Source organism: Euphorbia lathyris, chromosome 9 (assembly GCF_963576675.1).
Source record: "Euphorbia lathyris chromosome 9, ddEupLath1.1, whole genome shotgun sequence".
NCBI lineage: Eukaryota > Viridiplantae > Streptophyta > Magnoliopsida > Malpighiales > Euphorbiaceae > Euphorbia > Euphorbia lathyris.
This window is the reverse complement of record NC_088918.1, coordinates 40,581,715-40,600,737: the sequence shown is the minus strand read 5'-3', so window position 1 is coordinate 40,600,737 and position 19,023 is coordinate 40,581,715. Positions and strand designations below refer to the sequence as shown.

General features: G+C 36.9%; 1 protein-coding gene across 1 annotated transcript; it reads right to left on the bottom strand.

Annotated features, from left to right (window-relative positions):
- Positions 1–5,455: 5,455 nt before the first annotated feature.
- On the bottom strand, positions 5,456–9,048 carry LOC136205539 (CBL-interacting protein kinase 2-like). The gene is made up of 2 exons (XM_065996181.1): positions 8,895–9,048; positions 5,456–7,655 (listed from the first exon to the last, which is right to left on the bottom strand). The coding sequence occupies exon 2, from the start codon at positions 7,253–7,255 to the stop codon at positions 5,837–5,839; it is 1,419 nt and encodes a 472-aa protein (XP_065852253.1). The 5' UTR covers positions 7,256–7,655; positions 8,895–9,048; the 3' UTR covers positions 5,456–5,836.
- Positions 9,049–19,023: the final 9,975 nt, after the last annotated feature.

The window sequence follows — 19,023 nt, the reverse complement described above, 5'->3', positions numbered from 1 at the left end:
CGTGAATTAACCAACGAAAATAAATTGACCAAAATCGTTGCCTTCGGCCATTTTTTGCCACAACGCAACAGTTTTCGGTGCCAAACGTAACGAATCAGCATCGTTGCAATAGGCATTCTATGGTGTAGTGCATTTTCTTGTGAAGGACCAAACAACTGGGGAAATCCCATCACGCGGCCCGAGTAAAGATGGGTTATATGTGCTTACACCCACCCTGAAGGAGGCGCTTGTAGGAGAGAAGGTGTCTTTCGAAAGGTGGCATGCATGACTTGGACATTGTCAGAATCAGACAGTCAGTACAGTTCTCAAAGGCAACAATCTATCCTCTTCAAATCTAGTTAGCAATTGCTCTTTTTGTCATTTAGGCAAGCTTGCTAGATGCTCTTTACCTTCTATTAGTCGCTCTAGCACATTTATTTTTGAAAACTTACATCTGGATGTTTGGGGACCAGCTCTAGTCGTTTCTTGACTTGGTCACCGTCATTTCTTAATTATTATTGATGAATTCAGTAGATTTGGATGAGTGTTTTGTTTAAAGAACAAGAGTGATGTTTTTCAACCTGTTGTGACTTTTATGCCATGATTTCTAATCAGTATAGTGCAAGGGTTAAGAATATCTATTCAGATCTTGGGGGAGAATTTCAAAAATTACAACCTTTTTTCAAAAGACATGGCATCATACACAAAATTGTGTGCCCTCACACTCATGCACAAAATGGTATAACTGAGAGAAAAATTAGACATGTTGTTGATACTTGCTTTACTCTGTTAGCCAATGCATCTTTGCCTCTAAAATTCCGAAACTATGCCATAATTCACAGCATTAGGCTAATCAACTATATATCTACCCACCAAAGTTCTCAAAAACAAATCTCCTTATTTCCTGTTTTATAAGAAACAACCTGCCTATAAGGCATTGTGTATCTTTGAAAGTGGCATCTATCCTCTCCTTCGCCCATACAATCAGCATAAATTTGATTTTCGTTCTAAGTTGTGTGTCTACCTTGGTCCATCGGAGAATCACTCTAGGGATATCTGTCTTGAGTATGCCACCAGACATATATACATCTGTAAATTTGTTCAACATAGTGAAGATGTGTTTCCTGCTTCAACAGCCACTGCATCACCATCTTCATCTAGCAACTCGGGGGTAAGCACATCATCTCAACTCCCGTCACTACTCGGCCCGTATCCAGGTAATTTCTCTATTCCCAATCCTATATTATCTCCTTCACATTTGGTTCCTTGTTCCCAACCAACCACACCTGTCCACTCTGGGCCTAATCCTAGTACCCCAAAAGCTCCCTCTGACTCTGAAGTAACAAACATTGATCCACGTCAAATTCTGTCACCAGTCATCGCAACTGCATCAACACTAGTTCCTCATAACAATTCTGCTACAGCGGTTGATTCCTTTGACAATGACACACCTGCCATACCAGATGCAGCAACTACAACACCTCATGAACAACACATCATGCCACAAACACAGTCTCCTCCTCATGAAGCTGACCACCTGCTCTTGTTCCTACTACAAGACCCCGGTCTCGCACTGCATCCATGATTGGTCGACGTCAACATTATATGCAACTTCGACAGTCGTCTCTTCATTCGAGAGGGCGTTTTGAGGGACTTCTAGCTACACATCCAAATGGCACAGTGGACCCCACGTGTTTTAGCAAAGCCAACAAACAACCCGAATGGCGCATGACAATGTCTGACGAGATTCAAGCTCTTATTGACAATGGCACCTGTCAACTTGTTCCACGACCACATGATCAACATGTAATCACCTCCAGGTGGCTCTTTCGCACAAAGAAGAAGTCAGATGGAACCATTAATCGATACAAAGCTCGACTAGTAGCACAGGGATTCACTCAGAAAGCTGGTATTGACTACAAAGGGACATTCAGTCCTGTGATCAAAGCTACGACTATTCGTTCTGTCTTTGCCATTGCAGCAGCAAATAACTGGTTCATCAATCAACTTGACGTCTCTAATGTGTTTCTCCATGGAAACTTATCCGAGACAATCTATATGGAACAACCACAAGGGTTCCGAGATAGTGACATACCAGATCATGTATGTCTTCTCAAAAAGAGTCTCTATGGGTTAAAGCAAGCACCACGAGAATGGTTCACACGGCTTCGAACATTCCTACTCTCACTTGGGTACAAGATGTCACAGGCTGACAACTCTCTTTTCATCAGACGCACCGAAACTGAAAAGACTTACCTTTTGTGCTATGTTGATGACATCCTCATCACAGGTAATAATCCTACACACATCACTAACACAATTGCAGCCATTGAACAAGAGTTTCCCATTTGTAACCTTGGTAAAGCAGAATACTTTCTAGGAATCGAGATAAGATATGAGAAAGATGGCATTCACTTATGTCAGGCCAAGTATGTGGCTGACATCTTCGACAGAGTAAACATGATTGACTTGAAACCAACATCAACTCCTATGGCTACCACACCAACACTTTCCAAAGATCTTGGCATCAGCTTGTCCTCCGGAGATGAATACAGAAGCATTGTGGGAGCACTTCAATATTTAACATTCACTCGTCCTGACATTGCATTTGCGGTTAACAAACTATGCCAATTTCTGCACTGTCCAACTGATGAACATTGAAAGGAGTGAAGAGGGTCCTGCGTTACATTCAAGGCACATCTGACTTTGGGATAGTCATGTCCATCAAACCACTGGATCACATTCATTGCTACTCAGATAGTGATTGGGGAGGGTGTCCTGATGATAGAAGATCTACGGGTGCATTTTGTGTCTACCTTGGATCCAGCATTGTATCATGGCAGACTCACAAACAACCAACAATAGCTCAATCCTCCACCGAGAGTGAATACAAGGCAGTAGCCAATGCCACGGCAGAGCTTCTCTGGTTTAAATCACTTCTCTTGGATCTGGGCTTCTCTCTACCCACTCTGGTTCAATTGTGGTGTGATAACATCTCACTTCAAATCCAGTATTCCATGCTCGTGCGAAGCACATAGAGCTTGATTATCATTTTGTTCGTGAACTAGTGCAAAATGGATTTCTCAGCTTTCGATTCATTCCGACTGATGATCAAGTTGCAGATATCCTTACTAAGCCGCTAGCTCCTGCTCGCTTCACGATGCTCCGCTCTCGACTCTTTGTTCATACCCGCCATCGGCTTGAGGGGGGAGGGGGGTGTTAGAGATAATATTCCTATTATCCTGTAAATAGATTCCTATCTAGTTAGAGTTCCAATTTGTCTATATTACTAGCTAGGTAGAGTTTCAATACTCTTATACTTACATATTGTATTCCTATACAAACTCCATTTGTCTCACTATAAATACAAGGCCTTAGAGCCAATACCATTCAAAGTGATTCAAACATTATTGTGTATATTACTTCTCTCTCTATCTCCATATTATCTCTGTATATCAAACTATACATTCAACAACTTTTACTCAGAGAATACGAAAGATCTATTATCACTTATAGAAAGTAGATACACGGTAAGTCTCAAACTTGTTGAGAGAAGAAAAGTCGTATGAGGAGGAGAGCAGTGGACTGAAATGACGGAGATGAACACCGACGATAGAAAAAGAGAAGAAGGATGAGTGTGGTGGAGGCATATTCTTCACATGCCCTGACACCGAAAAGTTGATTTTTAAAAAATCATTCGATTTTACTTACAACAATCGTAAATAAAACATATTTTGAACAAAATTACGTATCATTAGTCATTTCCCATGTTTTTTCTTTACCAAATTAGTCCGGATTAGATTTTAGAGAGTTTGTGTTTTTTGTATTTTCGAGAGGATTTGAAAATTTGAGAAGATGAGTGAATTTGTTGAAAGGGCAATTTCGTCTTTTCACGGGGCTAGGGGTGGGAAATGGTAGCTAGGTTTAGTAATCCACATTATTAATCATACATATTCATTTGTCTTATGTTGTACGTTTTTTTTTCTTAACTTCCAATCACTTTAAGCCAATGTGAATATGATTTTCTGAATCGATTTTTGTTTGTTATTTTTTTTAACATATGAATGTATTTTTTTTTTAATCATTTGAGGAAGGATTTATAACGAAGCTATCAAGTTCGAATTGATTTTTGTTTGTTATTTTTTTTACCATATGAATGCATTTTCTTTTATCATTTCAGGAAGAGTTCGTAACAACTGATACACAAATAATGTCTTGATGGTTTGGCTGTTTCGATGGACAAATTATGTGCTGATGATGTAATATCGAACTTCATACATGGTCATGATCATAAATGCATAGAGAAGTTCGGAGAAATTGATGAAATTCAAAGCATAAACGTGCATAATCGAAAGAACAAGTTACATATTTAGGTCGGTAAAAACAATTAAATATTAATAATGTTAAATAAAATTTCTTACAATAAATCAATTGTTTACTTGATACTTTAAGTCAATATTTGAACTTCCACCCTACTCATTTTAAAATAATTGTTAATAGTTTCCATGTAACTTTTTCTTATTTTACCTTTTTATTAACGAACTTACTATTAATTGGATTTTTTGTTATTTTAAATTTTCAATGTATGGAGAGTGGCTCAATTTAATGAGTACATACAAAATGAGAATTATTAATAAAGAGAGATAAAAAAATATTATAGTCTATGTTCCATAAATTTAATGCAAATCATTTTCTTAATATGTGTGATTTGGTCAAATGTGACAATTATTTTGAAATAGATGATGTATCATTTATTCACTAAAGGTCAAAACAACAAAATAAAAATGCCATATTGCAAAACATAATTTTCCTTTTTTTTTATGTGTGCATGAATCTATAAAGGCTTAATACACCGCTTGCCTCCTTGAATTTGCCCAAAACAGTTGATTGACCTTCTGAATTTTTAAAGTATCTCGATAGCCCCTTCAACTTATATAAAATGTTTAGTTAGCCCCCCTAAACTTGCGTAAAACGTAATCAATTAATCATTTAGGTGCAAAAAAGTAAGCCGCATCACATTACCCCGACTTTGGTCATTTTACTTATTTTAAGATGCGTGCAATACATCTTACGCATTTAATTTACTTTTTTGCAATTGCGTAATTAATTGATTACATTTTACACAAGTTCAAGGAGCTAACTGGACATTTTATGAATGAAAGTTGATAGGGACTATAAGAACACTTTAAAAGTTTAGGTTGTCAATCAAGCATTATGGACAAGTTCTATTTCAAGCCATCTATAAATGATTTTAATTGTTATCTGCTCCTTTGTGCTAAAAACAAAAAGTTATTGAAATGTTTTAATTATAGTGTTACACTAAAATATAATTAACATTTTCAGAAGACAAATCACTTTGTTAATTATATTATTATCAACATCAAATGTAAGGACATACTTGTTTTTAAAATGACAAGTATTTTCAGAATCACAAAAAGAAATAAAGGAAAGATGCAACTAAAACATATGGACCATATAAGAGAAGGCTAAAATAGTCTTTTATTCAATGGTGATATTCACAAATCAAAACAATACCACATGATGAGTGGTATATGATTAAATTCAGCCAGAAAACAGAAAACATCTTAATTAAAGTATTCTGGACTCAAATTGATAATTGTTGTTCAAACAAGGCTAAGAAGTTACAGGTGCTGAATATGAATATGCTTAAATTCAGCCAACAAACAGAACACACATCTAATTAAAGCATACTTCCAACAATACCAATAGGTTATATATACTTAAGACTCACAATGATAAACGCTTTTTCAACAAAGGCAATAAAGAAAGAAAGTACACAATAACTGCGAAATGTCATGGTTGCAAGAACTGGAGCTGCATTGTTGCTGCCAACATTTCATGGTATAACATTTAATGCATAAGGATGAGACGGTTGTGGCTCCGGTTGTTCTTGTTCTTGTTCTGGTTCTGGTTCTACCTGCTGCTGCTGCTGCTGCTCTCCTTGCCAACTCCAAACAACATCCTTCAGTCCAGGTCTGATCTCTTCTTTCAATACCTTCTCATATTCCATTGTATCTCCACTCGATTTTTTCATTTCCACCAAATGGAAAACAGGTGTGATCTCAAAGATTTCTGCATCAACGCCCAATACTCCTTTCCTTCCTGCTTTTGTACCCTCCATTTTTAATAACCCGCCATCCCGCTTCTTTATTTTCAGCCTCAAACCCTTGGCAATTTCTTCAAGTTTCGAGATGATAACTGCCACTGGCTTGTTTGCAGTGAACCGGACTTCTTTCTTTTTATATTTCTCTTCAAACAAGCCGGACAAGTCAAAACCAGAAGAGTAGGAGATGATATCAAAGGCATTCAAGTTACAAGGCTTCACCACTTCTTGCTTCGACTCTGTCAAAGTGCAGCTACTCTCATTCTCATTGAATATTGCATCACAGCCTACTAGAGGAGCTGGTTCTTTTGTCTCCATCTCAACAACAAGAGGTCGGGATTCTAGCCCCTTACAGAACCAATAGTTTTCCATTATTTTCGCCATGGATATTCTTTTTTTAGGGTTTGGATCCAGGATCTTTGATAGAAGCTTGCGTACTTCAGGTGGAAACCAATTGGGGAATTTAAACTCAGCTTTCCCAATCTTCTTATACATCTCCATGAGATTCGTATCATGGAATGGTAGATATCCTGCCATCAGAACAAATAAGATCACTCCACAAGACCAAATATCAGCTTTCGATCCATCATATCCTTTTCGGATTATCACTTCTGGAGCAACATATGCAGGAGTCCCACATGTAGTATGGAGCAAACCATCTTGACGCTTACATTCTGCAAGGGAGCTTAATCCAAAATCTGAAACCTTCAGATTCCCATTCTCATCCAACAACAGATTTTCAGGTTTCAAATCACGGTGACAGACTCCTCTACTATGGCAATAATCAACTGCACTGATAAGCTGTTGAAAATATTTCCGAGCCACATCCTCCCTTAGCTTCCCTTTGGCTACCTTGTTGAACAACTCACCACCTTTAACATATTCCATAACAAAGTAAATCCTGGTTTTGGTGGCCAAAACCTCATAAAGTTCTACAACATTTGGATGTCTAATCAGTCTCATCACAGAAATTTCGCGCTTAATCTGCTCAATCATTCCAACCTTAAATACCTTCTCTTTGTCAATGATCTTGATAGCAACACTCCTTCCATTTCGAAGATCCCTTGCATGGTGGACCCTCGCAAATGTTCCTTGGCCCAACAATTTGCCAATTTCATATTTCTGCATCAATACATGCCCTTTGGTTTCCATTTCAAGCTACAACGTTTGAAACAAAAGAAAAGCTACTATATCTGCTAATGTCTACTTCTGATATAGATATTTAAGAAGTTGATCTCAACAGATTAAAAGATCAACCGTCCTCACAAACATCATGCTTTGACATTGCATGCACTCCTCTACTAGTAATCGGACTGCGCATTAGAGCACAGAACTGAAATGTGCTACAAGTTAAATATTCAGTCTCATAGAGGATACACAAGGATAGCCCACCTGGAGCTAAGACCTCGTCAACATCAGAGGAAGAGATTCTGAATTTTAAATACATCTTTCAGCATTCCCTGATTTTTTTGATAAACTTTTGGAAGATTTGAAAAAAAGAGCAGAAGATATTTCCGTTTCGACCAACCAGTAAGTCCAATAAAATCTTCACCTGAATATAAGAGAAAAAAGAAGGTTATTATGGCCTGTTTTTTTGACAGAAAATATTGGTTAAGTAATTTTTTTTTGTAGGAAAATAAAATATTTCCATTGTTTGGAAACAACACCGGAAAACAGAAAGAAGTGGCGGGCGGCTACTGTTTTCAAAGGGGTAACAAGGAATAGAGTAGGGTTCTAAAGGACTTAGAAAAATGTTTTACTCTTTTCCAAAGGGTAAAACATTTTCCTCACTTTATTAGTATATTTTTCTGTTGACTAACCTAAAATTTTCCGTTGACTTATTTTACTAAGCAAACAAACACCGGAAAATCAGAAAAATATTTTCTGGCAAACAAGGCCTATGATTAATAGAAATCCAAAACATAAATTTCAACAAGAACATGTCTCCTGATAATGCAACTCAACCAAATGAGGACTGAAACTAAGGAAAAGTTTATTTCGAGACAGATGAGACACAAATACAACACTTCAAAGGAGGTAGCAAATGTTGATGATGCAAACCATGGACAATGTGGTATCAGCAGAAAAATTCTCATCATGTTAAAATAACATATATGAATGCTGATTTACATGTTATTGCTACAATATTAAATTTTATAGTTAGTCTACACATCTCTGAATTTCAATAAGCAGAAAAAATAAAATGCAATAAACGTCTAAAAAGGTAGAAAATATAAAGAAAATTAAAACTATATCCAATTATAAAAATATGAAAACATTACCATTTCCCGTGGAAATTAGAATGCCAAAAATAATAAGCAGTGACCAATTTCAGAGATAATACACTATTTATTTGCAATTGATTAATTTCAGAATGCCAAAAATAAAAGGCAATGCCTAATTTTAGAGATAATACACTCTATTTTTTTGCAATTGCAAAGTAAAAACTCAAAAACCACCAACAAATTCAAGAAATGTCCGGATCTTGATTAACCACATATGGAAATACTAAAACTCACGCATAAAGAAAATCCTCAACGCGAACACAAATATGAAGTTACATTCGTAGAAAACATAAAAGCATATTAAAATCATGAAAGAGGAATCTGAAATGATGATTACCGAAATGTGATATAGATCAAAAGAAGAAACTGAAAGATATGAGACCTAATCATAACCTAAAACATTAGGAGAATCTGCTTAAGGGCAAAGGGATTGCAAATTACAATACAAACTAAAACCATGGAATATAATTTTTTAAAAGGAAAAGTGAGAAAGAGGTCCGGTTTACCTATCAAGTAGCGGCGAGGAAGGTTTTTGTGGAGAAAATCTGAATGAGAGAAAGGTGTATATACATATAATTTGCAGAGATGAAAGATGGGCTATAAATTGAAAAGCTACTTAAATGAGAGCCGCCTCCTCTTATATATGGAGTAGTTGTTGATGGTATATCAAATTACCAAAATACACATGCTTTTTTAAGGACTTTCCAGCCACCACCCCGTCCTTTTTGCTTTCCATTATTTATTTTATTTTCCTTTCTAAATAATATTCAACCTTTTATTTAGACTATACCAACCGAATTTCTGGTAACTTCTATAATTCTGCTGATTCGTATATTTTGTTGTTTGAAATTCACTCAAAATATCTGAGGACCATATTTTTCTCTTTCTTTTTAACCACATAAATCTCATTTACAAAATTTGAACCTTTTTTCACTTATTTATATGTTTTAATAATTATTTAACTTCAAAAAAAATTTATTTAACATTTTCATAAAAATAATAATTTAATTTAAAACTAGCGTGGAACCTTATGCAATGCACACGATAAGATAATTTTTTAGACAATTTGTCATATCTTACCTTCTTTTTGTTTTGAAGTAAAACAGACTAAAGATATTATTAAGATAAGTAATCAGAACAGAACGCTTAAAAAAACGGGTTCAGTATGCTATAACAGATCATTGTGAGTGTCTAACCCCTTACTAGCTAACAAATGGGCGACGTTATTAGCAGTTCGACGAATAGGGCGAATCTGGACCTCCGAGAGAGAAGTAAAAATCCGTCTACACATTGAGATAATAATGCCGAACTCAGTCAGGTCCCTGGGCTCATGCTGAAACGCCTGTACCACTTCCGCAGCATCCATTTCAATTACCACTCGCGAACGACCTCGGTTCTGCAGATACTGTAGAGCTTTTAGCAGGCCAAGAGCTTCCGCCATCCTGGGAGAGAAAAAACCATCCAGCCGCCCTGCGTAGGCTTCCACAAAATGACCATTGTGATCCCGAACCACGCCCCCGTATCCAATAACAGCATCCCCCACTGGGCATGCAACATCAATGTTGAGTTTGAAGGCCTCCAGGCTTGGTCGTGACCAGCGGGTGTTGCAGCGTGCAGAAATGGGCGCCATAAGGTGTTCCTAGGCTGCTGTGAAGTGTCTCAAGAACTCCAAACTTAATTTAGCAGCAACATGAGCCAGTGTATGACCATCATTCCAAAGGCGGGCATTCCGCTGAATCCAAAGTTCCCAAAGCCCCATGCACAGTCGGTGGCATTCCTCTCGGGAGAAAGAATTCAAACATTTCTCAAACCAATCAATGAAATAGTCTGCATCCGGTTGAAAAGTTTCAATACCCATAGCTTGCCAGAGACGAACCGCATAATCACAATCGACGAATAAGTGTATAGAGTGTTCAATATCAGACCCGCACAAACCACAGGAACTATCAACCGCCAGGCCTTTCGATCGTAAATTCTCGCGCAGCGAAAGGTAATTTTGGCATAAACGCCATACGAGTAATTTTACACGCGGTAGGAGAGGGAAAGACCATACCTTAGTCCAGGTGGCTGGATCATGAACATCAGAACTTTCACCGTGGTTCACCCAAGCCAGTCGATAGGCTGATTTAACCGAGAAAACTCCTTTCTTGTCAAAATACCACATATACGAATCATTCACATCTAGACTACCTGCAAGCAAAGATCGGATTGAACGAACATCAGCAGGGTAGAAAAGAGTTTGAAGGAGTTGTACATCCCAACTACACTGGTTCGGCAATCGTAACTCAGAAACAGTCATCAGCTCAAGTCCTTCCGTAGAAGGAGATCGGATTCGGAAGTTCCCAGAGTCACTAATCCAAGGGTCGCGCCAGACGTTTATCTCCATACCATTTCCAATTCTCTTCCGAAGTCCCTACAACAGAACATCCCGGGAGCTCCAGATACCACGCCATATCATTCTGGGGTTTGAGCCCAAGTTTGATGAAAGAAAATCTCCTCATGAGAAATATTTAGCTTTGAGAATTATGCAAAATAACGTATCTGGTCTAGTCACGAGATGCTAAGCCTGCCGATATAACATAGCAAGATTGAAAGAGTGGAGGTGTCTGAATCCCATTCCACCAACTTCTTTTCGTTCACATAATTTAGGCTAAGAAGCCCAGTGAATCCGTTTTCTTCCCTCTAGATTCGAACCCCACCAGAAGGAGTTCATCATACGCTGAAGCTCTTCGCATAGGGATAGAGGGATCATGAAGGCACTCATACAGAAGACATGGATAGCCTGCGCAACAGCTTTTAAGAAGATTTCTTTGCCGGCTTGTGAGAGTAGTTTGCTGTGCCATCCGAAGAGCCGCAACCATAGCTTTGATTTTAAATAGCAAAAAACCACCCTCTTATTTCTTCCGACATATGCAGGAAGCCCCAAATATTTGCTCATATCTAGTACTTGGTTGATCCCCAAGATATCGCGGATTTCTTGTCGTCTCATTCTGAACCTTCTAACTAAAGAAAACTCCCGATTTTGAATAATTTATTGCTTGCCCAGAGTCCCTTTCATATCGATCCAGGATAGCCTTGAGAGAGATTGCTTCCGACCTAAGAGCCCCACAAAATCATAGACTGTCATCAGCAAACAATAGGCGAGAGAGAGTGGGCCCGTTTCGACCAACTCGGCTACCAGTGAGAGTACCATCGGACTGAGCTGAATTCAGAAGTTGTGAGAGGCCCTCGGCACACAGGATATATAGATATGGGGATAGGAGATCCCCCTGCCGAATCCCGTGCCTTGGCAAAATCGGGCCTACCATGTTCCCATTAACCCGGATCATATAAGACACCTGTTCCACACACATTCTCATCCATTTAACCCGTGTGGGGTGAAAGCCGAGTTTCCTAAGCATTTGGTCCAAAAATTCCCATCAGATGCTATCATACGCTTTTTGAATGTCAATCTTTACTATTACAGAAACTTTTGAGCCCTTCTGCTTGCATTTTATAGAGTGAATAGTCTCAAAAGCCGAGATTACATTGTCAATGATTAGCCTGCCAGGGACAAATGCTGACTGTTTATCTGAAATGATCGCTGGAAGGACCTTTTTTAAACGGTTGGCCAGAACCTTGGATATAATTTTGTATAGGACGTTGCAGAGAGCAATTGGTCTGTAATCATTCACCGTTTTTGGGGCAGCCGATTTTGGGATTAGCACAATCTCTGTGGAGACTAACTCAGAAGGAAAAGAGCCACTATCGAGCCATTTCACTGCTGCTTGGTAGATATTTATGCCACAAAGGTTCCAGAACTTTTGATAAAAACCTGGATTGAGTCCATCGGGTCCAGGAGACTTGTCAGGATGCATTTGGAACGTTGTCGCTTTGAATTCTTCTAGTGAAAATGGTTGGATAAGGGTGTCATTCATATCAGCTGAGATTCTGGATGCCACATAATCCAAATTAATTCCATGTTGTTCCTCTGAGCTGCTAAAAATACGAACATAGCATGTTAATTAAAATCTCCTTTTCGATGTCTGCTGTGTTCTCTGCCAGAGATCCATCTTCTAGCTGAAGCGAGCTGATGCGGTTACTCCTTCGCTGGGAGGTTGAAGCATGATAAAACCTACTATTACGGTCCCCATTTTTTAGCCATTGGCTTTTTGAATGTTGCTGCCAGTAACAGTTTTCCTGATCCAGGGCCTCGTAAAGGGCTTGGCGTGCTTGGACCAGTTCATCATCATCATTAGCCGTAGAGAAAACGACTCTGTCGACCCGAGCTTGCGCTTCTTTCAGTGAGGTCGCGAAACGACCCCTATATTGTATTCCCCATTGCTTCATTTGCTCCCGACACACATTAAAACACTGCAAACTGTCGGTTTCAGTACAATTTTCCTAGCAGTTTGTGACATGATCAATAAAAGATGGCTCTGGGAGCCAACACTGTTCGAAGCAGAAAGGACGTCGGTGCTTTGACTGATATGTTGGGGTTTAGTGCCCTATATACAATTGTTCTAGGATACAGACTTAATGTAAATGAAGTGTTCTTTATATCATTTGTTTTAATGAGATATATGTTTTATAACTATATAAAGGCAAAACCCTTTTAAAGCACTAAATAAAGTCTAATAAAAGAAAATCCGTAAGTTTGTTTAAAGTGATTATAAAGTGTTCATACAAGCATGAAGTGAGACAAAACTTTATAATAAACCAATAAACTTAAAACCACCCCAAGTCAAGCAATATGTTTAGGATTGACATATCGCAGTTGAGACTTGCATGTAACAGTGTCTTCTGTCCGACAGAAAGCTGATCTCACAAGCTTCATATATATAGATATCTGGACAGTTACATAGATCCGATGAAAGGTAGTTCATTAGGATTGGGGACCCGACTTGAGATAACAGGATGGGTAGATTCTTCCTTGTCACCTGTTCATCTCATTGGTATTAATAGGTATAAATAATCCTCAGACCCAAAGGAATGTTAATTGGTATTCTGGATTACGGAATGTGACGCTTTGACTCTAGTGTAACACGATCCTTAACAGAGATGACTCTGGGGTGTGAACAGCAGACGTTGGGTATCACAGGAAGTGATTGCGGGATCGTTATACATTGGATTGAGCATTTATCACTCCCGATAAATGGGAGATATGTCCATGGATCGCTTGTGGAAGTCTTGACTTTAAATCCTTGCAAGGTGATAGCTTGAGATTGAAATGAGATTTCTCTTAACCTATCTAATTGGAGTTGACTCGGCCAGAACAAGTAAAACGAATGTCTCGCTATATGTGACTTGACATCACCCATAGTCATAAGATTCAGTTCAAGGACGTAGTTGATAAATGGTCGAATTATACCGTAACTAATACGGAAAGGTCAACGACAGAATCAACCTGTCTTCTTATAGCTCTAGGGGAATGATTACGGACTTGCTAATCACATACTCTGTACATCATTCCGTTATGCAAAGATTAAATATAATTCTTTAAAAATTATTTAATAACGTTGCATACGGCTAGAAGCGATAAGAACCTAATGGGTCACACATAAGACTTGGAACCCAAAAGAGAGACATATGTTAATTAATTGATGGAAGCCCAATTGAGCCCAATAAGGCCCAATTACCATGGGGGTCGAAATTTATGCATATTAGATACATAAATAATTAATTTGATTTTATCAAATCCTAATTAGATTAGGATTATGAATTAAATTAATTAAAGGATAAATAAGTTAGGAGTTTTAATTAGATTATATTACTCATATTATTATCCAATAAGGTTATCATTATTATCTTTTATATTTAGATATATTAATAGATAATAATTAAGAATTCTATTCCAAATTGAATTCCTATTAAGTAACCTAATTCTATCTAACTAGGGTTTAGATACAAGTGATTATAAATACCTCCCTACTAAGGATTTTCGAAATCCACTATTGAATTTGAGGAGAGAGAATTCGAACCCCCCTAACCGAGGAAGAGTTTTCACCGCTTCCATCCGTTCAATTGATTTTCATCTCTTTCTCTTTATTCTTGATCTTGTGTTGATTAATTAGAGACAATCTACTTTGGTTGTTATAAACGGTTGATTCTAACTTGATCTTCCTTTGTTTTGTTTTGTGCTCGGGAACTCGAAGTAAGAGTTGTGGGCACTTCGTTTGTAACGGTAGATAGAACATCTAAAAGGTATTTCTTCTTATCCCTCTTTGTATGAAATAACGATTAACGGATCTTGGGGTTAATGGAAATAGGTTAAAATTTTTATATTTCCGCTTCTATACGTTAGCCTATTTTCCCTCATGATATGTAACAGTTGTACTGAGGATCAAAGGTAAGTGATCTGATGTTGAAAAGGTGTTGCTCCGAACAGTAGCCGTAGGGAATTTTTCTAACCAGTTTGGAGATGTCAGACAGCGATCTAGGCGTTCTTCAACAAAATTTGGAGTCCCTCGACCCCGTTCCCATGTAAAGCCGTATCCGTCAAGATGTAGGTCGGTCAGGTTGCAATCAGTCAGGGCCTGTTGAAAATTTTCCATCAAAAGAATAGGGTAATCAGCGCCACCCCCATTTTTCAGAGTGGTCAAGAAGGCAGTTCATATCGCCCATCACACACCATGGCAGGTTAGACTGGCTACTTAGCTCCCTGAAGAGAGACGAGGATAGTTCATGTTTTGATCTATCCGGCTATCCATAAAAACTCGTGCATCTCCAATCTCCAGCTTCCCTATCAGAAATAAGTACATCAATGTGGAACTTTGAGTAACCTAGAATGGTTAGGGAGATACTGCTTTGCCAAATACAAGCCAAAACACCACCACGACCTTCACGATCAACACAAAAAACATTATCGAAACTAACAGACTTTTTAATCTGCTCAAATTTGTTAGACTGAGCCAAAGTTTCAAACAAAAACATAAAAGATGGCTTAGAACTCTTATAGATTTTCTTAAGAGCTAACACTGCTTGGGGATTACCAAGCCCCCGATAGTTCCAGCTACCGCCGATTATAGCAAGCGGCGGGGCCCTGAGAGCCCGGTCGATCCTGAATCTGGGTTTGTGGCATGGTGAAGATCTGTAGTAGCAACTTCTTCTAAAACCTTCGGGATTTCCCCCTCAATAGGTATTTCCTTTTGTATTCTTTTACGTTTCTTGTCATCCAAGCCATCGACTTCTAGCTCGCAGTCTTCCAAGTCTGGCATAGAGCTTTCTGAGGCTGTATCATCCATTGCTCCCGCCTATTTTTGCACCTCTGGGGAAAATAAAAAATTGCTTTTATCGGAGGAAAGACGGCTACCATCCCATCCCATAAGCCATTGTTCCCCTCCTCCACCAGTTACACGTTTTGGCAAGACCTTCAACCAAGGTCCCCACTCCTTTGGTAGCTCCGAGCCCGGGCAATCGAAAAGACGAGGGCAGAAAATATCTGTGTGGCCGAGCAAGCCACAAATATAACAAAAATAAGGTAAACATTCATATTTGAATTGTACCAGCTGAGAGCACCCTGCTGCTATCCTTATTTTCTTCCATCTTTTTAGAGGGATTTTGACATTCATAGATACCCTAACCCTCATATAGCTACGCCAACCCCCTTTGTCGTTATTTGCATCATACTGGAGAAAAGTACCCACGAAGCTTCCCAGTTGCTGGCCAACTACCTTGGACATACAGCCTGCTGGTAGGTTGTGTATTGGGAGCCAGATTGCAACTTCCGAGAGTTCAATAGTCATGGGGTCGATACCACCCACAATGGATTTTAGGAGGAGAAGATGACTATTGAAAGCCCATGGACCTCCGTCTAGAACACGGTTGAGATCGACAATATGAAAAAATTGGAATAAAAACCTGTTATTAGGCAGTTGCTTGATAGCCAAGCCTTTTCCCGGCCGCCAGATATTAGCAAGTCTTTATTGCATTGACGAGAAGTGCATCGTTCTATCGGTCAAAAGCGAGCCTACCAGGCACATGTCTGAAGAAATTGTCGATTGATTCCCTCCTTGGCCAGAAAGAACTATTTCAACGGCCTCATCATCCTGGAGAGATAGATTCTGCAGCATGTCGTCCATAAAGAGGTTGTTTGATTGTTTTGGGAAGATTTTAGGGTTGTGGAAACAAATAGACCGAACAAAAAACGCATGAACTGAGAGCGGGAGACGACGACGGACGGTGGGGAAGAGCAATAGTAGTAGCGGAAGTATAAGCAAACTCAAACTCTCAACTAGGGAGAGAAAAACGCAAGCTCTCAACTACGGAGAAAATAACTTGTTCTTTTTGTCATATCTTACCTTATATTATGTTTATCTTTAAAATATTATTTATTGATTTCATAGAAAATTTCACATCAACCCTAATGATCAAATTGAATTTAGTCATTCAATATTAGATAATGTTTTCAATATCCATCGTAGGATTTTAATCCGTCTAGATTTGATGGTGAATGACCAAATTTATTTTGATCATCAATGTTCATGTTGATTTCATTAGTTAGTAAATATATTCATATACTCTCTTAAAAAATATTTATTTACTACTTATAAAATTATACTAAAATAAATATAATTAAATTTACCAAGTTAAATTAATTATGTTGAAACGACTTCTCTATTAAATTTTAAAATAAACTTGGAAAAAGAAAAATAAAGAATGAAAAAGGAAAAAAATATATAAAAAAAAAATAAATACTTGTGTACATTCATATTCAAATATATATAATATGATTTCTTGGCTACCTTTCTTGTCAAAATATTACACAATCTATAAGATAAGTAAAATTATAAGTTCATTATTTTTTTTTATCTAATTTAATTTATCAACAAAATAAAAACCTAAGATTAATTCTACTTGAAAGAAATTCATATTAACATAAATTCTCTTTAAAATTTATGTAATAAATTTTAAGGGAAACATGACAAAAATAGTGAAATTAACAATATTTTAAGGGAAACATACCCTTCTCCTACCCTATGATAATTGGGTTGTGAATATTTCTTTAGATGAGGCTTCCAACAACCCCAACCTTAATAAACACAACTACTTGGTTAATTAATTATTATAACCCACAAACTGTACCTTAATACATACATCGGAAATTCCTAATTTCACAATTAAAAAATTAAATATTTATAAAGTTTACTTTCGCTTCATAAGTTTAAGTTTCTTTCTTCTATTCCATATCTTGTTCGTTTTTCTTTATTTTTCTCATCAGGTTTCGTTAGAAGAGTTCCTCCTCTTATATCCATACTTCAATTTTAGTTCTTAATTTTATTTTTGCAGTTGGTTTTAAAAGGTGTTTGTTTCAGCTTTTATTAGCGTTTAACGTTTTATTCTAAATCGCAAGAAATGTAATATTTGGTTAAATTTGTACAACTATTTGTAGTTATTTGCTATTCTTCTTATGTTCATAAGATATGTTTATTTTTTAACATTATTTCCATTTCTATAACATCATTATTGAAAGAACAATGTTTTATTGCGTTCAATAATCTTTTACTTAGATTATTTTCTATTAAGTTGTGTAATATATATTTTATTTTATAATTTATTTGTTGATTAATTTAAAACATGTTCATATTAGACATTTTAAATACTATAGCAACAGTAAATATAAACACTAATAATGAAACAGCTAATAGCTAACAAGCAAACAACTTATCTCAAGTACAGGTTGCTATAAAGATTACTCAAAATTAACACATCATACTAAAATATAATATTTTATTTTCTAACTCTTCCATATCACTTTTGGCAACTTTTATTAAAAAAACACTCCAATAATAAGCAACTTTAAAAGTTGCCACCATAACTACTCACAAACCATTACTTTATATATAACTTATTTTCATCATAAATGTTGTCATAAAAATAGACCAATAATAGACAATTAAATCTTTTTTTATATTAAAAAAAAGTATACACCCTTGTTAGAAGGTTGCCAAAAAGTATTAACCTTGCTTGAAAATTTGAAGCCTCCACCATCACTCCAATAGACTACACTTTTCAAAAGTTGTCAAAACCATTGTCACATCACCAAACAACACTTTTCAAAAGTTGTCAAAACCATTGTCACATCACCAAACACTCTTCCAGACACTCTGTATTGGAGATGCTCTTACTGCACCAACAAACAACTACAACTATTAACTAACAATTGAACCAAACAGACCCCGAATCTATATTTCTTGTCGAATCTATATTTCTTGTGGAAGTTCTTTTTCTGTTAGATCTACATCTATTAGTTATACTTTTATTTTTTTCGGTATTAGCAAAAACGGAAAAAGGTGAAAACCGAAAAAGGATTCAAATCCAAATGTAGGAAAAAAACCTAAATTATGAAGAATGAATTGCATCAGTTTTTCTACGAGATTCAACTTATGAGAAAGATATGATTTATATTTTTATTGTTTAATTTTCTACTATACTTTTATTACTCTTTGCAGTCTTTTTTTCTTTCTTTCACGTATCTATACCAGATTTTATTTTCCATCTAATGAAATGCTCTATAGTATTTTATCAAAAAAAAGAAAAATCACTGGATTTTTAATCTATAAATAATTGGCTAGGGTATGAAGCAATACAAACTAAGAAAATAAAAACATAAGGGTTAGACTATACTTACTTTGTAATATAAATTCTGATTCAAAA